This window comes from Halichoerus grypus, chromosome 13, assembly GCF_964656455.1.
Source record: "Halichoerus grypus chromosome 13, mHalGry1.hap1.1, whole genome shotgun sequence".
Taxonomy (NCBI): Eukaryota; Metazoa; Chordata; class Mammalia; order Carnivora; family Phocidae; genus Halichoerus; species Halichoerus grypus.
Window position 1 is genome coordinate 2,534,430 of NC_135724.1, and position 27,263 is coordinate 2,561,692.

General features: G+C 56.3%; 1 protein-coding gene across 4 annotated transcripts in view; it reads left to right on the top strand.

The window, feature by feature from the left end:
* The window catches only part of MBP (myelin basic protein), an 88,713-nt gene extending 63,146 nt beyond the window's left edge, over positions 1–25,567 (top strand). For 2 of the 4 annotated variants that reach the window (XM_036093748.2, XM_078060164.1), the window contains 5 exons: positions 13,127–13,234; positions 16,414–16,449; positions 16,820–16,852; positions 19,950–20,060; positions 24,021–25,567. In XM_036093748.2, coding sequence (XP_035949641.1) covers positions 13,127–13,234; positions 16,414–16,449; positions 16,820–16,852; positions 19,950–20,060; positions 24,021–24,065 — 333 coding nt within the window. In that variant the 3' untranslated portion in view covers positions 24,066–25,567. The remainder of the gene's footprint in view (positions 1–13,126; positions 13,235–16,413; positions 16,450–16,819; positions 16,853–19,949; positions 20,061–24,020) is intronic. The other 2 variants (XM_036093746.2, XM_036093747.2) reach the window with 1 other exon arrangement.
* Positions 25,568–27,263: the final 1,696 nt, after the last annotated feature.

Sequence of the window (27,263 nt, forward strand, 5' to 3'; positions counted from 1 at the left end):
ATTGGAAATGTCTCCCTCCAGCAATTTGGGATCCATTATTGTTTCAAGAAGATGGTCGTGTGTACCAGAGGGTAGATCTAATGGCACCTGACACAGGCCGGCTGCGGTAAATGGCTTCAGAATGCACCTGTCTGAGATTCTGTGGCAGAGGGCACTAGACACAGGCTTGCAGAGGGAATAAAGGCCGCTGGATAGAGCCGGGAGCTGAAGCTCGGACTCTCAGCACTTAGCCGAAACCGTCTTCCCTCCCCTGTGGCTCGGAAACTCCAAAGCTACCAATAAGCAATGCCCAGCAGACATTCTGTACCCTGACCTTCCAGAACACTCCTCCTTCTCCCTGTGTCCTCGTGAGTCTCTCTGCAAATCCACCAGGAAGGCTAGGAAAGAGCCAGCCACCATGACATCAGGGTGACCAGCAAAGGACACATGGGTTCCACGAGCCAACCCCCACCAGGAATTCTTTGATTCCAGGGGATCCAACACATGTCCTAGAACTACCGGAGCTCAACCTGCAGGGATGGAACGTGACCACCGCATGTGGGGAGAGAGTAGCCCACGCAGACGGGTGGCATCCTATTCGGGAACCCAGACGCAAGTTGGAGAGGCCGGAATTGCAAGGGAGAGACGGGGAGCAGCTTGGTGGAGGGCAGTCCCCTAGGGAAATATCAAACCCTTTTTCCTTGTATGTCCTGCTCTGCCCAGCCGGCCACCTCTCCCTGCATGGGGCCCCCATCTCGGGGGGATGCGTGAAGCACGGGCACTGTGGGTGTGCCAAGCCTCATGCAGGACCCCTGGTGCCACAGCCACCCCCCCTGGGGGCGAGCGAGGACCAGCAACGGGACGGCGTCCACCCTTGATTCCCCCCAGCTCCGAGTCCCTTGGAGGCCGCAGGCCACTTCACGGGCCTCCCTGGCTGGAGAAGGCCCAGGCAGCTACCACGCACCCCAGAGTTCAAGGAGCCAGTGACACTCGTGCTGCAGACAAGTGCCGAGTAAGACTCAGAAACGCGGGCTGTGGCCCTCTCTTCGCCTGAAAAGCACCAACAGCAGCGGAAGTAGCCATCAGTGCTGCCCACTCCGTGGGGGTCCCGTGCCACTGGAGAGAAATACGAGAGGCGCACGTGCTGCCCCAGCCCTGGGCACCCCTAGGTCTGTCACGCCTGCCTCTCGGCCACGCGACGCCTGAGCCACGCTGGAAGGACACCCAGGGGCCCCGGGAGCCACGGGCTCCCCTCCGCCTCTCACCGGCTCTGGCCTTGGGGCCCCTGCGTTTCTGCTCAGACCTCAGCTTCTCGACCATAAAGTAAGTGTCAGATGAAGGACTGGGAGTATTTCTCTGAAGACTGGGGTGCAGCGTGTCCCCAGGACATCCCCGCAAGTGCTCGCGGTGACCCAGGTCTCGCCAGCCCCGCAGCAATCGGGATGCCGTCCTGTGCACTCGGCCTGTGAGGGCTCAGTCTGCGCAGGAGACAGGAATCCCCGTCTCCCGGCCTCCGACACTCCCCGCACGCTCCCAGGGCCCAGCTTTTCCCCGGGGGGGCGGGGGTCTGCTTCCCACCACAGCTGAACTGGGGGCCCACGACCCTCACTTGCTGGAAAACCTGCTGCAACTTGTCTTTTCCTTCCAAAGAGAATGTTCCAGACCCCACGCCCCTGAACCTGCTTGCTCATGGTCTGCGCAGAGACCATTGGATCCCAAGAAGGGACAGCGGGGCTCATCGTTTGGGTTTATAGCTCGGTTGTGACGTCCGCTTGACGTTTATGCTAAAAGAGCTTCTGTGCACGTCGGACTCATCGAGGTCTTTGTACACTGAGCGCCTGGAAGTAGGGAGACAGACCGGAGCGGGGCGCGCCGACATCCCGTCCTGCTTCTCGCCGTTCTGGGGACAGCGGGGAAGCCACAGGAAGGCCGCACTCCAGAACAGCCGGCGCCAGACGCCCTGACTCCGGGGAGCAGACCTGCCCTGCGGGGCAGACCTTGCCTCTGCCGGGAGCTCTGCGGCATCCCCGGGGCGAGGGGCCGAGACACTGCCGTTTCTGCCGAGCACGGGGCACGCTGGTGGCCCTCCCGTCACCACGGGGACGCCTCGGGCGCGCTGGTGGCCCTCCCATCACCGGGGGGATGCCTCGGCAGAAGGGCCCCTTAGAGCTGGTGCGCACCAGGTGGCCAGTGCAAGACCGAGAGAGGGGGGGCCCGGCGCCGGAAACCCACCACCATCTTACGGCTTGCGCAGCATCTGAGAGCTGCTTCCAGCCCGACAGGTGCCCCCGACCCCTCCGGCCCCCTCCGTTGTCCTCCCCTCCACGCGCCCACCTCCCGGGATGACAGAGCCTGACCGCGGGCATCAGGCGGGGACACGGGGCTTGCTGTGTCTTTCTGTGCCCAGGGGCACAGCCTCTTGTCATTCCGACCCCTGCACGCCCACCGAGGTCCAGCCGTCCCTGCAGGGAGGGGGTGGTTCGTCTCCCGATTTCCCAGGAGAAGTCAGAGCCGCACTTCCCCCACCCCGCCTGCCGCCCCCCGACAGCAGCCTGCAGCCCCGCCCTCACCGTCCGCTAACCGCAAAGCCCTGCACCCTGGTCACGGGGCAAAGCGCCGGTCCCTCCCGAGCCGACCGCCGGGAACAACAGCAGGCCCACGAGGCCGAGCCCGCGGACCGCACAGCCCACCCACGGGCTCCCTTCCCGGGGTCTGAGAAGCAATCTACGTCAGGACAGGCGCCACGCAACCTAAAACCGCCCTCTAAATCAAAGGTGTGCCTGAAAACTGCGCCAGAAATAAAGACCACTGTTGACCCCGCACAGCTTTCCCTGAAGAAAGAAGCTCGGCTTTAATTAAACTCGCTCGAGTCAACAATTCAGGAACAAACATATTCTTAAGCTTGCAAAGGACAAAAGCACAGGGCACACTGCACGTATCGTTCAGACTGAGAAGAATTCTCCCTGTATACGAAATCTAGGATGTCTTGACTTTACTCCAAAACGACACTAACGCTGTCCCCTGAGGCACATTAGAAGTCTGAACAAAACCGGCGTCACGGCTTCCCCTGAGGAACAGGCATGAACGAAAGGAGGAGCGGGGCCCAAGGCCACGGGAGAGCCTCGTCTGGCCCACCTGTGGTTTCTGGGGACGTGGGAGTCACAGGGTCTGGGGCTGCGGATGGGAGCACCCCCCCCCCCGGGCTCTCTCCCCGACACACCTGGACCTACTCCGAAAGGGACTAAGGTCACAGGTCAAACACCTCACAGTCAGACCCGTCCTTTTATCCCCAAACTTGGGACCCTTGGTGCACTTGCTGGATTTGGTAATACTTACTCGGGGGGCCCCTCGTTCAGCACCTGGAGCAGACGGGGCGGTTCTATGGTGGAAACCAGGTATGGCCGGCAAGGGGTAAGGAGGAGTCTTGGATGGAGAGAAGGAAGCTGTTCCTGCCACGGACTCTTCAGGAAGTCCTCAAGGAGGATAAGCCACTGAAACAAGATTGCTCGCGGCCGTGAAGGGTCCTTACCAGCCGTGGAAGGAGCGTGAAGCCGGAGAGAGGGGGCAGGAAAGGTATCTGGGTTTCATAGTGAACTGTGTTCGTGGTTTGTAAACATAGAGAACATCACATCACACACATGAGCATATTGGGGCTTGTTACCACTTTCAGGACAAAAACATTTTAGGGATCCCAAGTCTTGCTCAGGCGCTCTGCCTTGTGGTCCATGGCTCCAAACAGGTTACGTAGATTAACTGTGTGGCTCCCTGGATCGGAGTCTCTCCAGAATGCCCCCAAATCAAAGATTTCTCTGGGACAAAAAAGCAAAATGCAAATTCCCTTACTCAGTCGTTCTCAAGACCCCTGGTGAAACCCTCTGCGTGAACGGCGAGGGTCCCGATTGTAATGTGCAGTCTTCTGGGGCGTCAGCCTGTCCCTTACAGGAGTGAGCACCCAGCATGTGTCTGTGCGGTGCGTGGCTGGGGGGTAGGCCGGTTTCAGGCCCCTGGACAGAACGGGTGGTGCAGCCCTTACGGTGGTCTGCTTGTGTGGGGCTGGGGCTTCTCTGCGCAGCGGGGGCTGGCTGGCCCCCAGCTTTAGTTACACAGAACTGAGTCCTTCAAAATGATAACCAAACCGGAAAATCTCTCCTCACTAACTGCTCTTGCATTCGCTGCACCTAATTATCAGTGTTTACCAACGTGAGTAGGAACTAATTTTCTAGGGAAGAGCGGCACCCACAAGTCCCCAGCCCTCCGGACATTAACAGACACCTCTAACTGACTCCATCAACAGACGCTGATTTTTCCTTATATGCAGGAACATTTTTATTTCTAGCTCATCATGCCTTCACAAGGTAACGTAAGGTAAGTCGACAAATTTTTTAAAAATAAAATAAACCTACACTGTTTAAAAAATCCATTCTTCCTTCTTACCTTTTCCTTCTGTCGTATGGCTAGCCCGTGATTTATCCATTTGGCACCAAGTGTTAGGTTTGGAACACCAGCCTGTGTCCCACGTGGAACCCACAAGAATCTGGCTTGGGGTGGTGGCCCTCAGCACCGGGTCCTGGACAGGAAGTCAGGAGACCGGCGAGCACACCCCCATCCCCCTCGAGTACCGGTTGTTGCACCTGTTAAATGAAGCCGTTGATTCCGAGCGTGCTGAGCAACATTTCTTGCTCTACAAACGGTGAGGGTGAGCATGAGAATCATACACCCCGTATTTTAAAAGCGAGTAGAATCACTTTATTCCCTTTTTAGATGGAATCCTTTGGGGACACAGGGAGGAATTCCTAGAACTCGGGTGGCTTAGCCACGTAGGACAGGGTCAGTAGGAAAACCGTCAGTGTGCCCAGCACTGGACGCGCGTGTGCGGACCCACCTGACTCAGGGCGACAGGCGAGCCCTGGGCGTGTTGGGGCCGCGGCACGGACTGGGTCCGAAAGGTGCCCGCGTGTGGCCGCCAGCGGGCTCAGAGTTCTCTCACGGGATCGGATGCTTGCTGAGAACCAGTGCCCGGGCTGAGGGTCGGCGGGAGCGCAGCCTGGCGTGAGGAGCACCTGCCTTGGTGAGCCTCGATTTCGAGCATAAGAAAGGGCGGGGCTTCTCACACAGCAGCTGCACCCCGAGCTCCCTTCTTTCTCCATCACGTAGAAAAGATGGGGCAGGCATCAACACACACATTGGATTGGGAGGACCAATGTCCCCCGAACTAGCGCCCCGTACAGGAAAGGTGGAGGGACAGACGTACTTGTGGTTCCTACGTGTGATCTGAAGGAAGCCGGGGCGTACTTCATGATATTTAAAGGACGTTCTAATATTGTAACATACCCCAAGTCATCACACCATTGTGAGGACTCTTAGCCATTAGGGACAGGGGTCTGGATGCACACGATTTTGAAGTTTGGGTTGGTCCTAACACAGCCTCTAGTCTATTATGTCACCTCTCTCAGCTCTTGGTCTGCGCTTGGCCACTCTTCTAGCTGCCTTCCTTTGAGCTGTGTGTGTAGTGATCTCTTACTACTCTCTCCACTCCTCGTCTGCACTCATGCCACACCATCCATCCAGAAGAGAAAAGCAAGCAAACTGGGGCCTGGGCCGGGGGAGGGGAGGGACCCCGAGTCTCGCTGGGTTGTGCCTCGTGCAACGGGGAGCACACAGGTGCATCTCGGGGCTCAGCCCCTGGAGTGGGAGCACACAGAGGCAGGGGGACACATCCAAGAGCCAGGGATTCACTAAGATTTCATCCACTGACATTGTGGTGGTTGATTCTGGAAAGATAAGAAATAAAGTAGGCGCTCGAACTTTTTTTTCCCGTAACCACAAAACCCCAGGCACAGTGAATATTAATTTTTTCAAGATACAGCATTTTTTTCTGAGAGGGAATGAGTCCATCAATTTGTCTCTAATCAAATCCAGATGCAAATGTGTTGCAGAGTTCTCCCTATTTTCATAAAACAGCCACTGTATTCAAGGGAGCGAATCTTTACCCGATCTGATGACCATTGATCTTCACATGTGTCAGGTGAAAACTAACCTCCTGTTATTACTTGCAAGTTTAAGAACTCCCAGCTCTCTGGCAAATTGGAAAAGTGTTAAAACCCCTTCCTGAGGTCTGGATGGGGAGCGCGGCCCTGGCCTGGAAGCCGGTGCACGGGCGCCCCCTGATGGTGGCGGGCATTATCGCAAGAGGAGGGAAAAGAACCAGCATTTTTCAAAAGTATTACAATGACACAGGTTAATGGAAAAAGCAATTTCCCCTAAAAACTAATGGAAAGGTTGCCCTTTGTGCTATGGTTTCTCTCCCATGGTGGTTAGGACTTCTCAGCATAATGTTATTTGCCATCAGGAGTTGTTGTCTGATTCATCATGATGCCAAAGAGGACCAGGTGGTGCCGCACGAGGTCGTGCAAACTGAGGTCACGTTTCAAGGCGCCGGCCCACTTCTCCGTTTGTGCAAGCACAGAGCCAGGTCTGAACAGCGTCTCACCAAACTGAGACGCGAGAGCCATCCTTCAGTGGTAGAACTTCTTCGGCAACCTTTCAAATTTTGACTTCTTTATATAATGAGTTTGTGTTGTTTTTCTCATCAGTCCGAAATAAGTATTCATTAAGAAATAAGTATTTTTTTCAAATCTCACTTGTGCAAGATGTTCAGCTGCACGTATTTTGGAGACGCTGTGTTGAGACGGCCTAGCCTCGGGTGTAGACCGGGGGTCATGGGCGGGGGCGGGGAGTCCAGCATCCCCGCCTCCCCAGCTCTGAGTGCTCTCGGCCCCACGGGAAGCTGCTGCCCTGCCCCCTTGTCCCAGTTCATCCCAGATGACCTGACAACTCCCCCTTACCTCTTAACCTCCTGCGGAAGAAATGAGCTGCCAGGAATGGGGCAGGACTCACCAATTTGACAAATAATGGTAAAATGTTAACCATTTTGCCTCTTTTTCAACCTTAATGAACACAAAAGTGCTTCATCAGAGAATTACTAACTGTGTGTCTTAAAAACTAACTAAGCCTTGGGGTGCCTGGGTGGCTCAGGCAGGTAAGCATCTGACTCTCGACCTCAGCTCAGGCCTTGATCTCAGGGTCATGGGATCGAGCCCTGTGTTGGGCTCTGCGCTGGGTGTGGAGCCTAAAAATACAAAAACAAAAAACTAACGAAGTGAGAAAAATCCTTCCTCTGTTGGGGAGCCCCAGCTCAGTGGGCTCCATAGCAGGGGACTCCATCCATCACAAGTACTTGCGGGGCAGAGGCTGAGGACCAAGTAGGGACTGACAGAGGAAACCCCACAAGTGACTGGCCTGTGCCCCTCGCACCCCTGCGCCTGGCCTGGCCCCAGCTGGTCTGCAGAGCGGACAGGTCCCCCTCGTGCCCCGCGATCTGCCCCTCGTTCCTCCTGCCAACGCTTCCTCCAGACGCAGCGTTCTCCCCGTCTCTCCTATGCTAAGTACCCACATCCCATAAACTGTAAAATATAACGAATAACCAAAACCCCAGTATTTTTAAAGAGCCTCCCCAGGCCTGCCAGGGGCTCCCCAGCCCTGCTCTGACCTGACCCAGCTGTCAGCCCCCAAGACTTCCCTAGAGGAGGGCCCAGCTGCCCCTCCAGCCCCCCTTCCAGTGGCCGCCCCTTCCAGCAGAGCAGACTGGCCTTCATGGGGCGCCAGCATCGTGTTGTGCACCGTATTCGTTCTCACTGCCCTACAACTTCCCTTCGAGCTGCTGAGGGAGGGCAAGTGGGGGTCCGGGCATCCCTTCTGCCAGTTTAACAGATCGGGGCAGACCAGGGGCTCAGCACAGAAGCCAAAAGGTGGGAGCACCCAGGTGTCCCTCGACAGTGAACAGATAAACAGAAGGGGTGTGTCCATGCAACAGAATGTTTCCAGCCTGAAAAATTTAGGAAGGAAATTCTGGCATCTGCTACCACATGGATGACCCTCGAGGGCCTGATGCTGGTTGCAAGGGGCCAGACATAGCAGGACCAATCCTGTATCACTCCGCTCCTGCCAGGTGCCCAGAGCAGTCACATCCGTGGAGACAGAAAGTCGATGGTGGGCGCCGAGGGGCTGGGGAGAGGGAACGAGGGCTTGGGGTTTAGCGAGTGCAGATCTCAGTTTGGGCAGTCCGATGCCACATGAGGTGTTACAGCCTAAAGGGGCCACATTGTTCAGAAAGCGGACACATTAGGAAGGTGAAGACGTTCCAAGCAAGGGTGCCCACGCGAGCAAGAGCTCAGACGGAGACGAGATGCTGCATCTGGAGGGACGGCCGGACTCATGGACACAGGTGTCCCACTAGACAGCGTCCTCATCAACAGTCGGCTTCGTAAAGACAGACCCTGCTAACGGCCGTGCTCTAGTTTAGATATTAACCTACAGAGACACGGACTCAGTTTCCGTGCATGGTTCTGTGAAGCCTAAGGCATGTGGCCTTCTGCGTAGCCACCCCCACAGTGAGGACCCTTCACCCCAGAGCCGTCCCCCTGCTTTCCCATCGTGCCCACACCACAGCCTCCCCTCGCCCATCCCTGTGCCCTGGCGACTGATGCCCTGCTCGCCCTCACTGCAGTTTAATCATTAGAAGAACATCACATAAATGAGTCCACACGGCAGGAACTCTCCTGGGAGTGGTTGCTTCTGCTCAGCCTGACACCTTGGAGAGGCCTTGAGTTCCCGGGGGTATCAAACGTCCGTCCGGTCTTGCTGCTGCGTGGTCCTCCCCTGTGCGGACATGCCACTTCGTCTACCTTTCCTCTCACTGATGAGCATTTGGGTTGTTTGCCGATTTCGTGATCAGGAATTGAGCTGCTAATAAACATTCATGGACAGGTTTTTTTAATGAACATAAGTTTTCATTTAAGATTGAAATTACTTTTTCCCTCAAAAAATTGGTGACCAATATATTCATTACAAACAAAAAAAATCACTTCCAGAAATATTTTTTTCCTTTTACCATTCAAAGCAGGAAGCAGGATTGCTGGGTCCTACGGGAAGTAGATGGTTAACTTTATAAGAAGCTGCCAAATTGTTTGACAGAGGGACTGTGCCATTTTGCATTCTTACCAGCAATGCAAGAGAGCTCCCGGTGCCCCACATCCTCGCCAACACTTAGTATTGTCGGTACTTTTAATTTTGTCCACCGTGATGCATGTGTCTCCCCGGGGCTTTGAGGTTCATTTTCCTAGTGGCTGGGACAATGTCGAGCAGCTTTTCACATGCCCGTCCTGTCTCGTGCCGCATTGATTCCGTGTTTGGTCCATCATTTTAAACTGGGTTGTTTTTTTAACCATTGAGTTTTGAGAGCTCTTTACAATTCTGGTTTCAAGTGTTTTGTCAGTTGTGTGTTTTGCACATATTTTCTCTAGTCTGTAGTTTGACTTTTCATTCTTTTAACAGTGTCTTTTGCAAAACCAAAGTTTTAAATTTTATGGGCCATTCCTTGGGTGTCATGTCTCAGGAATATGCTTTCTTCTAAAATCGTATAGTTTTACGTTGTACATAAAGATCTATAGTCCATTTTGAGTTCATTTTTGGATAAAGTGCGACACTGGGTTGAGGCCCATTTTTTTGGATATTCAGACGCAGTTGTTCCAATACCATTTGTTGAAAATATTATTGAATGGTCTTCGCACCTTTCTCAAGAATCAGCAGGTCACATTTGGGTGGGCCTATTTCTGGACATGATGGTGTCTGCCCATCTATGTGTCTGTCTCCCCTCCAACACCACACTCCCTTGGTTACTTTCACTCTATAGAAATCTGAAATTCAAAGATATGCTACCTCGAGCTTTATTCTTCTTTTCCACCATTGCTGGGCTATTTCAGTCCCTTTGCATTTCCGGATAGTCTTAGAAACAGCTTGTCTGCATCTGAACAAAACCCTGTTGGGACTTTGATAGGATGTGCATTAAATCTGTAGAGCTATTTGGGGAGAGTCGACACCTTTACCACGCTGAGCCATCCCATCCATGAACACAGAACGCCTCTCCGCTCGCTCTTTGCTTTCTTCCCTCAGCATTTCCTGGGGTTTAGCATAGAAATCCTATACATATTTTCCTAGATTTATGCCTGGTGCTCTTATACATGGTAGTGTTTTCAAATTTTGCTTTTTCTAACTGTTCATTGCTTAGTGTATAGAAATGTGATTGGCTACATGTCATTTTACTACCAGGCCATTCCCAATATAACAATACAGTTGTAACCAGGTGACTACCTCAGATCACCTGTGCAGTGGACAATTTACAACCAAGAGTCCAGGTCAAGTCCATACTCAGCGGGCTTCGCTGCACATGTAACAAAGGAAGTGTGTGGCTCCACCAAGGGCCTTCTGTCTACTTAAGGTCAACGCTGCGTGTGAGGCTCTCTATTCAAAATGATCCGCACAGTCTGCATGTTAACCCAACACACAGTGAATGCATATTGTTTGCTAAGTTCTGTGCTGAGGGCTATAAATACACCAACCACCTTCTCCATGAATGGCTCTGACCCCTGATGTTGTAGCTCCCAGAGCCAAAATGCAATTTACCAACTTCATGTGCTCCTTTAAATCACTTTTCCCTCAAAAGATTGGTGACCGATATATTTATTATAAAAATCACAAAATACATAATTTGTCTTATAGCATTCAAAGCAGGTGTGCATAATTCACATGAGAAACATTACTACCTATGTAAACCTCATTATCTATCTCACAACATAAATAAGTTTTAATAATGTGAGATCTGCATAATATTACCTAACACTCACTTCTGTAAAAACCTCTTGTGTAGTTTAAGATATTTTTCTAGTTTAATCACAGGCTGTATGAGTTACAGGTGCCCGATGCCTCTATGACTCAATATCCAATACAGAGCATGCAGAAAAACGGTGTATGAACACCAAGAGGAGAGCAAGGTGGACTGGATTTCGAGCTGATTTCATTATTTCAGACCATTTGGATGGTGTCTCATAAATAACCACCTGCAGGACATATCAGACACTTAAAAGATACTTGTCTTAAAGTAAGTAATTTAAATCATTTCCTGGCTCATCCGTTTTGCTTTTTAATTCTTAATTTTGCGCTCACTCTTTCATTGGAGAAGAATATGCAGCGTCAGCGTGCTGATGGAGTGTGATCGGCCAGGGAAGTGAGGCAGCTGGAAATCAGGTGGAAGACAAGGATGCGGGGAGGGGAAGTAGATCATTCGGGTCCCAGCAGCATCAGCAGAGCGTGAGTTAGAATAAGCAGGCTCAGGGGTTTTGGCGGGAACAGAACCCCTCTGGCTCTGTCCCTGCTATGCCCACATCTCCAGGCTCAGTGCCCATGGCCACCCGGCTCCCTGTGCCCTCCTGCAGGCGTGTGCGGGGAGTCCTGAGCGGCGGGGCTCCCAGCCGGCCGCTGGGGCCGCACACTCGGGGTGCTCATGGATGAGCAGCGCGGGAGGCCGATGACCCACCGGGTCTGTGGGGTGAGCTGGAGCCGGCTCCCCGCAGGAGACCCCTGCAGAGCGGCCAGGGCGCGGGCGGAGGAAGGGCATTGCGGGGAGCTAGGAGCCTCTCCGGAGGCAGGGCCTGGGCGCAGGGAGGGTGCCTGCTGGACCCAGGTGAGGGAGGGCAGAGGCCCGGCCAACAGGCCGGCGGGTGCTGGGGTCTAAAGGACCGGGGCCTGCCGGGGCTGGGGCGGCACGGGGGGCAGAGAAGTCCGTCAGGGGCGCCTGAGCTTAGCACCGGGAGTGGGCAGGTCGTGGCGCTTGAAGGGTGAGCCGGGCACGGAACGTCCCAGGGAACTGGCGGCGCACGGGTGACTTGTCCACAGCCCAGTGAGGTGGTGGGCCATCAGAGCAAAGAGCAGCGCTCAGGAGGTAGCCCACACCCGCACGCCGAGGGGAGTGGGTTCGCAGCGGCCCTCCAGCCAGAGAGAAGGTGCTCTGTTTGGTGGAGCCGAAGCGGGGGGTGGTCGGGAGGGAAGGGGGGAGAGGACCGGCGGGTTTGCCGATGTGTCTGGGCTGGCAAGGGAAGGATCAGAGGAGCTCCGCCAGCTTTTGTTTTATCGTCCGTCAGTAGTGGGGAGGGGAACGGATGCCAGGATGCGTTCGAGAAAGACCAGATGCGCTCCTGGAGGCCAGGGTGACCGCTGGGTTTCAGACCCCGGGGTTCTGAGGCAGGAACGCGGGCATCTGGGACAGCCCGACATGTCCCCAGCCGGTGGGTGCCGGACGCAGTGCACCTGTCACTGCAACCAAGCCCCGTCGGGGTACTGCGGCCACCGGTTAGATGAGGCCCACCAAAGGCCTTAAATTCTGGAGACGCACGCTTTGGACTCCGTGGAGGCCAAGTGTCTCCTGAAGAAGGGCTTCATCTCACACAGCAAGCACAAAGCTGATGAGGGAAGGGAGCGCCTCCAGGGACCTCAGCGCGTGTAACGGAAATGCCCCTGGGAACGCCCCCCTCATGTTCTTCCCCGTGCATGTCACTGGGTGAGCAGGAGAGCCCCGGGGTCAGCTCTGCAGGCTCGCCTCCCCGAGCGCTGTGCGCAGGCAGCACTCAGCCCATGGTGGAGGGGTGCGTGGGGGCTGCTGAGCTGTGGACGTCGCTCCCCCCGCACTTTCCCTGTCCTCTCTGAAGCACTTCCTGAGCTGGGAAGAGCTGGCCACTGTTCCCCACAGCCTTCCCGCTGCTCAAGATCTGGAAGAGGTCTTCCCAAACTGGGCCCGTGCCTGTGCTGTGACCTGGGATGCTGATTTTAAGAAATGGAGCTTCGTTCACGTGATGCAACCCCTTCAAAGCTCATGGTGGGGTTTTTTTGCCGTTAATTCCCGAGTATTCTCCTTTATCCACAGCAGAAGCTCAGGGAAGTGGTAGCTTTCTCGTACAGCTTACTTACCCTGCGCCCGTCTCCGGCAGACTCCCCCTTACATTCCCCTCCCTTGCCCTGTGCTGTGACTTTGGGGGCCCCAACGTTGGGTCCATGGTGGAGATGCTTCGGGCACATCCAGACATGCTGCCTGAGGTCCCCTGCCAGCCCCAGGAGTGTCCTGGGTCATGGCAGCTGCGCCGCAGTATAAGGTCCTGATCCCAGAGATGCATCCCCAGGAGAGAAGAGAGGCAGCTCTTCCAGGGGGGCAGAGCAGAGGGTGGGACCCAACCTGAGCTCAGCGCGCCCTCTCTTTCAGGATGGACATCACGCAGCGAGAACTACCCACTACGGCTCCCTGCCCCAGAAGTCGCAGCACGGCCGGACCCAAGATGAAAACCCTGTAGTGCACTTCTTCAAGAACATTGTAAGTGTTCCCATCCCACTGTGAGCGGCAGGCTGCCGGGAGAATCGAGATTGCAGGGGGCAGCAGGTGCCTGGCCATGGCCTCATCCACAGGGGACCTGAGTCTGCCCCAGATGACCCTGAGCTCTAATCATGAGGGGTTTGAGTATATTCCCAGATGACACTGATTCTAATCATGAGGGGACCTGGGTCTATCCCCAGATGACCCTGACTCTAATCCACAGAGGACCTGAGTCTATCCCCAGATGATCCTGAGCTCTAATCATGAGAGGTTTGAGTATATCCCCAGATGACCCTGAACTCTAATCCATGGGGCGCCTAAGTATATCCCCAGATGATCCTGAGCTCTAATCATGAGGGGTTTGTGTATATCCCCAAATGATCCTGAGCTCTAATCGTGAGAGGTTGAGATATCCCCAGATGACCCTGAGCTCTAATCCATGGGGCACCTAAGTATATCCCCAGATAATCCTGAGCTCTAATCATGAGGGGTTTGTGTATATCTCCAGATGACCCTGAGCTCTAATCCACAGGGGACCTGAGTCTATCCCCAGATGACCCTGAGCTCTAATCCATGGGGATCTCAGTACATCCCTAGATGACCCTGAACTTTAATCCATGGGGGGCTTGAGTCTATCTCTAGATGACCCTGAACTCTAATCCATGGGGGGCCTGAGTATACGCCCAGATGACCCTGAGCTCTAATCCAAAGCATCCTGAGTCTATCCCTAGATGACCCTGAGCTCTAATCCATGAGGGGCCTGACTCTATCCCCAGGTGACCCTGAGCTCTAATCCATGGGGGGCCTGAGTCTATCCCCAGATGACCCTGAGCTCTAATCCGTGGGGTGCCTGAGTCTATCCCCAGATGACCCTGAACTCTAATCCATGGGGGGTCTGAGTCTATCCCTAGATGACCCTGAGCTCTAATCCATGGGGGGTCTGAGTCTATCCCTAGATGATCCTGAGCTCTAATCCATGAGGGGCCTGAGTCTATCCCCACGTGACCCTGAGCTCTAATCCATGGGGGATCTGAGTCTATCCCTAGATGACCCTGAGCTCTAATCCATGAGGGGCCTGACTCTATCCCCAGGTGACCCTGAGCTCTAATCCATGGGGGGCCTGAGTCTATCCCTAGATGATCCTGAGCTCTAATCCATGAGGGGCCTGACTCTATCCCCAGGTGACCCTGAGCTCTAATCCATGAGGGGCCTGAGTCTATCCCCAGGCGACCCTGAGCTCTAATCCATGAGGGGCCTGAGTCTATCCCCAGGCGACCCTGAGCTCTAATCCATGAGGGGCCTGACTCTATCCCCAGGCGACCCTGAGCTCTAATCCATGGGGGGGTCTGAGTCTATCCCCAGATGACCCTGAGCTCTAATCCATGGGGGGCCTGAGTCTATCCCCACGTGACCCTGAGCTCTAATCCATGGGGGGCCTGAGTCTATCTCCAGGTGACCCTGAGCTCTAATCCATGAGGGGTCTGAGTCTATCCCCAGGTGACCCTGAGCTCTAATCCATGAGGGGCCTGACTCTATCCCCAGGTGACCCTGAGCTCTAATCCATGGGGGGGGTCTGAGTCTATCCCCAGGTGACCCTGAGCTCTAATCCATGGGGTGCCTGAGTCTATCCCCAGGTGACCCTGAGCTCTAATCCATGAGGGGTCTGAGTCTATCCCCAGGTGACCCTGAGCTCTAATCCATGAGGGGCCTGACTCTATCCCCAGGTGACCCTGAGCTCTAATCCATGGGGGGGCCTGAGTCTATCCCCAGGTGACCCTGAGCTCTAATCCATGGGGGGGTCTGAGTCTATCCCCAGATGACCCTGAGCTCTAATCCATGGGGGGCCTGAGTCTATCCCCAGATGACCCTGAGCTCTAATCCATGGGGGGCCTGAGTCTATCCCCAGGTGACCCTGAGCTCTAATCCATGAGGGGTCTGAGTCTATCCCCAGATGACCCTGAGCTCTAATCCATGAGGGGCCTGACTCTATCCCCAGGTGACCCTGAGCTCTAATCCATGAGGGGCCTGACTCTATCCCCAGGTGACCCTGAGCTCTAATCCATGAGGGGCCTGACTCTATCCCCAGGTGACCCTGAGCTCTAATCCACAAGGGACGTGAGTCTATCCCCGATGATGCCTCCCTCCTCCTCAGGGTGAGTTTGGCCATGGGAGCTCAGCCCTAGAACCTGGTCACAAGGTCCAAACTGCATCTGCCACTTACTGAATCTTACGTTCTAACAAAGAACTCACTCCTTTTGAGACTAAAGGACTATGAGACTCTTAGTTTAAAAACACAGGCTTTGCAAAACTATGGAGACAAAAAGATTAAAGAGATGCCAAGAGGAGTGGTTATCAGAGTTTGTGGGCAGGGAGGGGAACGGGGGAGCACAGAGGGCTTGGGGGCCGTGGGCCTACTGTGTGATACGGAGCTGGTGGACGCCTGACATCGCACATTTGTGCAAACCCACAGAACGTACACCATGAGCGTGACCTTACCATGTGCTACGATTCCCTGAAGAGAAGTGCGTCGGCCTTGGTTCCCGGCTCATAACACACGAGCCACGTGCATGCGAGGCCGTAATAAATGGGGAAACAGTGAGCAGGACAAGAGGGCGGACGTGGCAACTCTCTAATTTCTATGCATTCTTTCTAGAAACTTAAGACTGCTCTCAAAAATAAAGATTGAAAAACAAAAGCAAAGCCACAAGCTTCTAATCCTAAACTTTCTGTGTAGCGGGCGTTTTAAGAGGGTCTTCTGCATGTTGACAAGTGAGTGTTGGGAGCCCCAGGCCCAAGAACACTCCTCTCGAAGCTCTGAGTACAGGGGACGCTTCACCTCCACCCCGAGAAGCAAGGCCCTTAGCAAAGCGAGCTTCGCCCTCACAGCCCGTGCACCCAGGAACCACAGCGGGACGAATCGTTCTGCTTGTGGGGCCTGCGGGTGCCCCCCTTCCCTGAGGGCTCTCTGAGTGTTCTGGAAACTCTGCCTGGCCTTGGCGTCTCAGGCCCCGTAGTCTCTGAGAACCAGGACAGGAACCGGGAGGCAGAGAGGGGTGACTTCGGAGGCGCCGGGCTGCCCGCCCAACGGAGGCTGGTCAGGAGCAGGAAGGTGAGGGCAGGAGGCTCCCCGGGGAGAGAGGCGCCCGCCCCCGCTCACAGGCCTCTGCGTGTCTTTGCAGGTGACACCACGCACACCTCCTCCGTCGCAAGGAAAGGTAAGACCTCTGAACGTTGTCCTTAGTTCTCACGCCGTCTGTAGACCTTCCCTGAAATCCCCAAATGGACCAAAGAGAGGGCGGGCCTCACAGCTACCTGACGTCACCCCAAATGTGTGCCCCGTGGCTCCCAAGCAGCACAGGCTGAGGAAGGAACACGCCCAGCAGAGACTGCTGCCGGCTCCCAGCTCGCTCCCCCCAACCCTGTCCCAAATCCTTCCCAAATCCACCCTGAGCCGCCCCTGGGATCCCGCAGGGGTCAACACCACTCACCAGCTCAGCACGGCCCTGATTTGTGTTTCTTGTTTATTAAAAGACTTTTCATTCCTGCCTGGATCACAATGTCATTGTTTCTCTCTCTCCCACACAGGGGCGAGGACTGTCCCTCAGCAGATTTAGCTGGGTAGGTGACACCCGCGTGTCCCCGCACCTCCCTCTCCCTTCTGCTCCTCACAGCTGCCCACGCCTGCACTCTGCTCCGCGAAGCTGCCTCACGGGCCCCCTTCTTCCCTGGCAGGCCCGTTGCCCACGCCGTCGGGGGGCCGCCTTCTCCCCTGGGGGGAACCCAGGGCCCCCACCGCCGACCCCGGGGGGCCCTGCTTCCTCGCCCGACCGGGCGCCTCCCGGGAAGGAGCAGCTCCGCGCCTGAGAAAGTTCCTGACTTCCTTCCAGCCCGAGGGGTGGGACACCAGTCCCCTCGGGGCAGGCCCAGGGAGGCCGGGGCCGGCGGGCCATCCAGATAGCCAGCCCTGCCGCCCGACTGACAGGAGGCTGAGGAAACGCGATGCCGCCTCCGGCCACGCGGTCCAATGAAGCCACCAGACCTGGGGTCTGATCGCAGCGTAGCTTAGCCGTCAGCCATCCAGGGACGTCCTCTGAGGAAGGCCGAGAACAAGGTGCCCATCCCGATTGTAAATGGCCAACTTGCTCACTTTCTAGACACTGGTGAAATGTGGTGTCTGAGCCAGCCTAAAATGCCTATCAGTGTTTTCTAACCAAACCTATAGACTTCGGTTAGTAGTAAAGGCCAGAGTTCTTACTTTACCAAAGCTGCCATCTGCAGAATAAACGGAAGAGTAACCACTCACCTATAGGCCAGGGATCCCGTCTGGCCTGGAAACACGGCCCGAGGCCCTAGTGCAGAGCGTGCATATATTTGGTGCTCAGTTAATAAGCATCACACACGTGGACGACTAGAGTTTACAAAAAAGACAGAGAAGGAAGGAGGGAAGCGAGAACAGTGAGGGGGAGAGGCGCGAGGAGGGGAGGCCCATGGAGAAGCTAGAGGGTTCCATAAGGTTCCTGGATTGCCCCAGCACGTTCTTACATGGAATTTGCTGGAACACTTTATACAAATATATCTGAGCCTTTTCCAAAGCTGATGACTTTGCATAAAGGGGCCAAGAGGGTAGGAAACACGGGGGCTGGGCCTCGCAGCCAGTTAATTTCTGACTTTCTGTGCCAGCAGGAGACCCAGATGACACTGCAGAAGGAACTCTTGTTTTGGTAACCCCTTGGTCTGCCTCCTGACTTTCTAGGCATGGACTCTCGGGCACGATGCGGAGTCACCGGGGGACGTGCGGGGCGGGGGAGGAGGCCCTTCCTCCCTCCGGGCATTTAGAGCCCGCTTCACCCAGCAGCTAACCAGAAAGACCTTGCCTTCCCTCCGCGCCTCCATTTTGGGGCTACTAATCTTTACTCAGTTTCTCTTTCTTTTCCAAAGCAAAATCCCCCTCCGTATTTCATTTGCTTGTGTGTCCATTTCCTCGAGCTACAGGACTGCCTTCCTGCTTGGAGTTTATGAAAGTCGCCCATTCTTCTTCTAAACTCTGTTGAACACTTCTTGGTAAATTCCAGGTTGTCCAAAGATAGAAGTGACCAAGGAAAAGTCAAGCAGATTATTTAATCTGAAAACCTACCCTTGAGTTTTGTTCTCAGAAGCTCCTAGTTCTGGAGAAAAGCAAGAGACAGGAGGGTTTAGCACTGGTCTGTGAGGCTCCGTGGGGCACCTGCGCGCTGAGCCGTGACCTGTCCCTCCGTGGGATGTCCCGGAGCGAGCGCAGCCATGGAGACCTCTGGACCCCAGGGCTGCCCACCCTCTACCTGCTGCACCTGCCCCCCAGCCCCTCCCTGACACCGCTAGGATGGGGGATTCCCTGCATGGGTTCCGCGCCCTCCAGCCCATGCGTGTGCACACTGCGAGGCCTGTGGGCGGAGGCAGAGGGACCTGGGGCTCCACCAGAGGGCAGGTCATTTCCTTGACTAGATTGTTAGGAGCAGACCATAGAGAGTCTCCCCGTCCTGCTGGCAGAATCTGAAAGCTCAGACCCTGTCCGCTGAAGACAGACCCGCAGGCCAGACAGCGACCTTACCTGAGTCCCCCCGGCCTGCTTGGCGCCCGCGTGACGTGGTGCCCGAGGCTGGAGGGCCCCGTACCGCAAACGCTAACCTCCCTGTGTCTGCCCGAGCCCCCCGACTCCTTCCTCGTGTCCATGGGGGATGTTGCCATTTGAAAGTAAAGCATCTTCAAAAACAGACTAGTCCTAGGACGCGGATGTCCTCACCCGTCAGCAGTCAGCCGCCATTGCTCTGTGCCTCGCAGGGAAGGTCCTCCCTCCAGCGCGAGGGGGGCCCTGGCGCCGGGAGCCGGGCTTGGCCTCTCCTGGGACGACCGCGAGCACGTGCCAGGAGCCCACAGGCTCTGTTCACAGAGCAGCGCATCCGTGAACTCCCAGAAGGAGGGGCCGCTTTATCTGCGTTTTATAGAAGAGGAAACTGAGGGTCCAAGTGGCCCTGACGCTTGCCCGAGGTCACACAGCTAGGGAGTGGAGAGCTAGGGCTCCGTGCAGGCCGCTGGGTGCCCGGGGCTGTGCCCTGGTGCGCGGCGGCAGGGACACGGCTTGCTGGCCGGACCTGCCCCCTCCCTCCTTCATGACCAGCCGAGATCCCGGGACCCCCAGCAGGGGCCACACACCCGTTGTCAGGGCACCCAAGCCGTGGCCAGGGGAGCTGGTTTCTGGTCATCCTGGCGAGAGCCTCATCCAGGCCAGAGAATTTGAAGCTTGTCTTTCTGCTTTAGAAAAGTATGGGCCTCAAAATTTTGCTAAGTGCCAAGCTCCATATCCTCCAGACATCCAGCAGAAGGGGGCAGATGTGAGGAGTCTGCACAGAGAAGCAGACAGGGACCCCCCAGCCCAGGAGGGGAGTGCCTCCTGGGGCTAAGAGCGGCCCCTGTGCTCCCTTCCTGCACACAGGTGGGCAAAGGCGGGTCACCTGGTTTTGCTGGACCTTGCCACTCTTGTCTTGAAAGCCACACGGTGGAGTGGGTCAGGAGTCTGATCTTTCCGTGAGAGCATTTGGGTGCACGTCTGCCCACGCATGGCAGCCTGGGCTGGGCCCCCACTGCGGCGTGGAGCACGGCCCTGGCTCCGCTGGCGGCCCCCCCCCCAGGGCCCCTCCCTGCCCCGCGGGCCCCCTGAGAGCTGTCTGGTCTCTTGCAGGGAGCCGAGGGGCAGAAGCCGGGACTTGGCTACGGAGGCAGAGCTCCAGCTCACAAGGGACTCAAGGGGGCCCATGACGCCCAGGGCACGCTTTCCAAAATCTTCAAACTGGTAAGGTGACCCTTCTCAATGCCAGGGATGCGCTGGGGGGTGTGGCAGGGGTGTTCCAGGCTTTCCACACTGTCCCTCTGGGGTTCACCTGCCAGGCTGGCTGGCTCAGGGGCCAGGACGTATCTGCAGGGGCCAGTCCAGGCTCCCTCGGGGACCTCGAGGACATGTGAGGGGTCCCACACGAGGCTCCCCCATGCTCTGGGGAGGCTGGGGTGGCGTGGGCGCCGACCTCATCTGGAAGCTCCCAGTGCCGAGGCCGCAGACTCCTGAGAAAAGGAACAGGAGCTGAGTGACCAAAAGGGGGAGATCGCTGGTCAGGCAGGCAGAGATCCCAGGGACCACACGGGGGTTGCCTGATACGCACACTGGAGTCACTGGTCCTGGGGCCTCTGTTAGGGCAGCTGGAAGGGGCGTGAGAAGATGCCGAGGGGCCTGGATGCTGCCCAGTCTCAGAGAGCCCCACCGCGGCCCATTCTTGGCTCTGATCAATCCCAAGCTCAGTTTCCCAGCATGGGGAGGGGCCTGTTTGGCCTCCGTTCATTCCCGGACCCTCTCGTGGGCCCCGGAGCTCACAGTAATTCCAGGGCTCACCCACAGCTCGGGGTAGGTGCCGTCCGCAGCCTGTAACTGCCTGGACGCAGGACGCCCGAGAGCCTCGGGCACAGGGCCGACCCATAAGCAGCTGCTGTCCCCGTGGGCAGAGGTCTCCAAAGAACACAGTGACAGGTCCGCTCCCCCGCGGCTGTGAGCCAGGCTGGCCGTGCCCACGGCCAGGGGCCAGAGGCTTCCCAGGAGCCCTGTCCATCTGCCATCATACTCGTTACCCTGGCAGGTGCTTGCTGAGCATCAGTGCATGCTCTTCGGGGAGGGGAGCGTGTCAAGAGCATGTTCTCGCGGTGGGGGACAGACATGGTTGAAATGAGTGCCACCAGCAAGAGAGGCTCCCCACACAGAGGGCCCCTGTGACCCTCCTGAGGGCTTTGTCACCCAGGTCCCATGACACCCAACAACTTAGGTGTTCACGCTGAAAGGCCAGCCGTGCGTCAAAATGGGGCTGGGCTTTCTCAGCCCCCCATCCAGGGCTTGGCGGCAGAGCCGAGGTCCCAGCAACAGCCCGCACTTGAGGGCTCACGGCCGGAAGGGGATCAGGGACAGGGATGCGCCCACCCCAGCGGGGCACGTGGCACCTCTGCGCAGCCCAGGACAGTCCCCAGGCTGACTTACAGCTCGAGGGATCACAGTTCATCGCTGCACAGGTGCTCGCACAGGCACACGGCCAGGGAGCACCATTGTCTGGGTCCACGTTCCCATGGACTTTCTCGTTAGAGTAACAGCCGAGCGAGCAGCTGTTCTTGTGACTCTGAATCCGCCCGAGGCCATCCGCTTCTTGGCTTCTTGGTGTGAGAGCCGATTCTAAGCCAGAGCCACGATGATTTGCAAGGTGCGCCAGTCAGCTCCCGTTCCAACCTAACGAACCATAATCGGGAAGACGGATGCCAGCCTGTAAAAGGCAGGGTTTGTGGGTTACGGCAGGAAAGGCATCAGAAAAGGCAAAAAGCCCCAGGATGCTCGCAGCACCCTGTCGAGAGAAAAATAACTCCTGAAGGATTTCATGTTTATCCTTCTTGGGTGAGGGATTGGCATCGCCATAGACAAAGGAAGATGAGGTGCCCAAGTAAGAGGGGACGTTAGTCTGGGCTTAGTTCCCAGATGGCACGCCGTGCACCCTGCCCCGCCGTGTCCATCGGCAGGTGTCCGGGCGCCACAGACAAACACATCGTGGATTCTTACTCCACGCGAAAGCTTCGTCATCTTGTGTCTTCAGGCCGGCGGGCACATTTTGGGGGAGGCATGCATTTCCATGGAAACTGAATGTTCTAGGGGTTTCTGGTCATGGATGAGAACAGGAGTGTCCGCTTCGCTCCACCTGCCCTCAGACCACCGGTTGGGGTCACAGTAGGCAACTTGATTTAACACTAAAAGGCTCTGCTGTGCGTGGCTTGGTGGTATCGCCCCAGAGATCGGGCAGCTGAAAGGCAGGACCCGGGCCTCCGGCGGGCTCCAGGTCACCCGGGCTCGGGCTCAGCCTTGGCCAGCCCTGCACGAGGCTCCACCCCAATCACCTTGATAGGAGGTCTTTAACCTGGGTGAGTGTGCTTTCTAACTGGCTTACTAACACATCAAGGTTTCACAGTTTATGGTGGAATAATTTGGTCTGTAACCCAAATAGTCATCATGGGGTCGTGTGTGTGGTGTGTCCCATGGTCGGGTTACTGGCAGGGTCGGCTCAGTGAGCACATGTGTGTGGAGGCCCCTGCCACGAGCCCAGATTCAGTGGTTGCTGGGCCCACATAGAGGTGAGGGGAGGCAGGACTGTGCTTTTGAGGAAGGTCAGTCCTATCCAGGAAAGGGCTTAAATCTGTGAAGTGAATGGTAATCAACAGGCGTGCTGACTCGTTTCATGTCTGGTCAAAAGCAGGCGTGATCCTCTCCTCAGTGGAAATTCTAAAGCAAATCTGAGTAAGGGGTATCAAATTCTACCCGCACATTCAAGTAACCGAGGTCATCATGATGTGTCTGCCCGATTCTGCACCGTGGCAATGAGACGGTGAGGATGAGGAACCTGTAGGAGCTCTGGGTCCAAACCCAGCAGTGCATTCAGAATAGTGATGTTTCCACGAGTGGCCCAGAACCTGGCCAGGCGGGCACCCGCATCTGACCCACCTGCGATGTCCCAGACCGTTTCTGGGCTCCCCCCGAGTCTTCATGCCCCCGAGCGTCCCAGGTGGGAACCCAGAGGTGTGCGGTGGTAAGGATTTCCTGCTGACGGGGTGACTCTGGGGACCGTGTCTCTGTGCCTGGGTCGCACATGCAAGCCTGGCCCCAGCCAGGGTGAGATGCTTGCAGGTCGGGCTGGCCAGCCCCGTCCCTGTGCAGCACGTTCATCGTGTGGGACGAACACAAGTGTGTGAGCACCATTTGTTTGTAATGGGTTCAATGTTTTCCTGCATTTCTGTTTGTACAAAGTGGTTTAGAAATTTTAAAGCTTCTATAGAGTTCAAGGGAAGCTCCGATTTATCAAATTTCAATTAATATGGCTTTCATTAGATTTTACTACATGAAATGTTCACGAACTGGCCGACCACGGGCATAGGGCTGAATGAGTCCGCAGGTGTGGTTACCATCATTGGAGAACAATCCCTGCAGAGGCGAGAAGGGTTCCAAGGAGGTGGGTGGGGACGGTGGGTCTCCCGGGATTTAAGGGGGCGCCATTACCCCGGACTGTCCGTCCCTGTGGGCTGGAAACTGGGTGAAGAGCCCTGCATTTCTCCCAGTCATTAGGGAACTGCATCGAGCTATTATCAGAGTTTCTCATTTCCAGATGCACAGCTGAGACAGTTTCCCAGCCGGGTGCGGAACTGGGGACGGAATGCAGGACTTCCCCGCAGGTCCCATTCCTCCCCTCCCCCAGACACGGCTTCAGGCCGACCTACTCCTAGTGAGGCCAGCTCGTCCGCGCGGCCAGAGAGGACTGTCCCCAGGGACAGCGTTGTGCAGCTCGGCTCTTGCCCGGGGGACATGGCGGCGGCCGTGCTCCCCCGCACCACCATCTCCCCAAAGATGAAGCTGTCCCTGTCGTCGTGTGTAGACGGTTTCCCTCTGTGACCCTGGAATCTCTAGAAACAAAGTACCCATTCACAGCAGCTGGGCGTTCCGCCCCCAGAAGGGCAGCGCGAGACGTGGGTCCTGGGAATGAGGGTCCGCGAGCCTCCCCGAGGGTCCCTGAAAACTGGATCAGCACTTGCTCGTGTTGTGAGAAATGGAATCAGAGCCTCAGCAGACCCAGATGAGGGGGTTCGCACCAGCAGCCCCACAGGCGGGACCCTGGCGCGAGGTCGGATGCCGCGGATGCCAAGGCTGCCCGTGCACGTCGCCTAACTCTGTGTTTCCTTTCCTCAGGGAGGAAGAGATAGTCGTTCTGGATCACCCATGGCGAGACGCTGAAGCCCTACCTTGTGGTCCCAGAAACCTGTCCTCAGCTTCTTAATATAACTGCCTTAAGATTTTAATACCGTCCACATCCACTCCCTACTTGTAGCAAACACCCTCCCGCCTAATGCCCATTGAGTTGTGCACATGGTGGGGTCAGGCCCACCGCACCTGCTGCAGCTTCTGGCCATCAGCTAAATGGAGGGAACACAGACAAAATATTAAGCAGTTACTTGGTGTCTGAAGCGAGTGCGTCCTCGGAGCTCCCTCCACCGCGGCGCGGCCCCAGGCTCGGGGCGCCGGTGCGCGGACACACCTCCGAGTTCACCCTCCTCCCTCCTTGGACTTGCTTTGCTGACCCGGCATCCCTCGGCTTCGTGGCGCTGCCGTGGACGCTGCCGTGGACACAGGGACATGTGCAGGGCGGTGAGGACTGTTGATCCGAGCTTCCTTTGGTTGCTTTCCCCGCCCCTTGCTCACCTCCTAACACACACTTACTCTCCCTCCAGGATGAGGCAGTCGGGAGCGGCGCGGGGGGCTTTCGGTACGTGAAGTGCGGGCGGGCAGCGGTGAAGAGTCCCGTGGGGTGGGCGCGGAGGGGGCGCCTGCCCTCTGCAGGCGGCGGCCCACCCCACGCGGTTAGCGGAATTCGGGCGCGGCAGAGAGGGGACCGGGAGGCAAGGCTGGGCTGGGCCACGGCCCCAACAGGAAACAGGATCTTCTTGGAAATGAGGTGAGGTACGCGGGAGCCAGAGCGGCTTCTGCCAACAGCCTGTTCCCCCAGAGCCCAGCAGAGGTCCGGGGAGACGCTCGTCTCAGAGCGGGACTGGAGGAGTGTTCTGGGTGGCCTCACGGCGTCACCCTGGTCGCTGCGGGAGGTGACCAGCGGTGCGCTTCCCACGGCAGTGCACACTGCAATACTAACCCTCGGTGGACAGATAACCTTCCGTCCGCTTGCATCCTAGACGCGGACGCGCATAGCGAATAGGCTTCGGAGGGCCCGCTTCCCGAATCACTGAGCTGGACGTCGTGGGGGCCGGGCCTGGCCGGCCCTGGGAGCAGAGACGGGCTCCTCTGAATCATGTCTTTTCTAATGAGCTGACCTTTCCTGTGCCCCCCTTGTAACATACTGATCCTGCCTTTTGGTTTTAGCGTATGTCTTAGAGGCCCTCCAAGGAGCCCCCACCAGCATCGTCCTCCCTTAGAAGGCACACAGGAATAGTCAACGTGTCAACATAATCCCGTCCTAATTCCGATGTCCGGTGGGGGTTTAATATAATGTCTATTAATCTATAGCCTCAAGGATGAGAGGGTTACAGGGGAACAAGGAACAAAATTTCAGAAACAAAACCTCCAAACTGCGTGACACACACACACACTCTACATCTCTGAGCCGACCGCTGGCCGAGTGATCTCCACGCGGGGCTACGCCCAGACAGCATGCGCTGAGATGGGCGCTCGTGGGAAGTACACACTGTCCTTGAATATTGAAATAAAATAATAAACTTTTAATGATACTTGCATGGTGTCTTCTTTTATCTTTGCTCTGGGCTGCAGAATGTGAGCCCCAGCAGAGCGAAGGTGAAAGGCCATGTCTTGGGGGTGACGCGGTGTGGGCTGTGCTGCGCGGCCTGGGCCGCCAGCACGTGCCGGCTGAGCAGGTGCATTACCCCCGGGGGCCTCCGCATTAGTAAGAGAGGATGGAACACAGGTCACGGCTAGGGCACGGATTCGCTAACTCACAGGAGAATTTTCAACTTATCTTTCAACAATCTATTACCTTAACCAAACACCTGTTAACGTGAGCTGAAGAAACTCTGGGAAACTACCTTTTGCCACACTAAGGCATCGACAATAATGGGGGATTTGGGAAATTCTGTGTGTGTCGTTGTTCGCGGTTACAAGAATTCTGTTTCAAAAAGATAAGCCGAAATCTTTGTTTTGTCTTGCTTTTAACTAAAGTCCTGGTTCCCTTCCGTCTCGGCAGCAGCCGTGAGAGACTGTCTGCCCTTGTGAGCGTAAGGAGGGCAGCCCCCGTGCTGGGACGGTCCTGGGATGACACGAGCCTATTGTCTGGGGCCCCCAGACCTGTGTTGTGTGCATCCACCCCAATGCCAACGCCAGGGGAGCCTGCCCTGCTCGCCGGGCACCAGCCCCTCCCCTGCTCTTTGCCCCCCAAACCCTTCAACCAATGAATCTGGAAAATCATGCACAGAGAGTCACATTTTTTTTTAAAGATTTTCTTTCTTCTTTTTCTTTTCTTTTCTTCCTTTCTTTCTTTCTTTCTTTCTTTCTTTTTCTTTCTTTCTTCCTTCCTTCCTTTCCTTTCTTTTTCTCTTTCTTTCTTCCTTCCTTCCTTTCCTTTCTTTCTTTCTTTTTCTCTTTCTTTCTTTCTGTCCTTTCTTCTTGTCAGAGGGAGAGCGAGCACAAGCAGGGGGAGAGGCAGAGGGAGAAGCAGGCTCCCCGCTGAGCAGAGAGCCCAATGTGGGGCTCGATCCCGGGACCCTGAGATCACCACCTGAGCCGAAGGCAGACACTTCACTGACTGAGCCACCCAGGGGCCCCGAGAGTCACATTTTTAAAATAGTCTTTTAGTTGGCAGGTCTCTTTTAATGTTACGTGTACAGGACGCACATGAAACGGTAAACCAAGGGTAAACCTAGAGTAACACAGCAACTCTCATGGTAACTCAACACTCGGATACATATTTCAAAGTAAAACAAGACAGAACAGGAGCTGAACCTCGGAACGCGCGTTCTCGCCGAACACACACCTAGGAGGTCGGGCACCACGCTCGAGAAGGGGCTTCGGGAACCCCAGCCCCAAGCAGAGCCGAGATGTCACGAGGGGCAAGGGAGGCACAGCAGGGACTCCCCATCACAGCAGAGAGCCACGCGGCCACAGTCTCCGGCCCCCACGCCATTCAGTGTAGACGGGGACCCGGGGATCGTGGGTCACCGCCGTCGGGGCTCTAGGCCCATGTGGCTGGTGGCGGAGCGTGAGCCCCCAGATGGGTGGACGCCGCGGGCAGAGCAGACAGGTTGGAGGACAGAGGCTCTATTGGAGGGCGCAGACCCGGGGCCGGGTTAGCGGGGCGTGGAGAGGACACGGCGTCGGGAGACGAGGTGCCACAGGGCACGCCAGCTCTGTAAGTTGGGGTGGGGCTCCCCCTGGACTGGGTTTGTGGAAAGAGAGCACGGGGACCATGGGGAC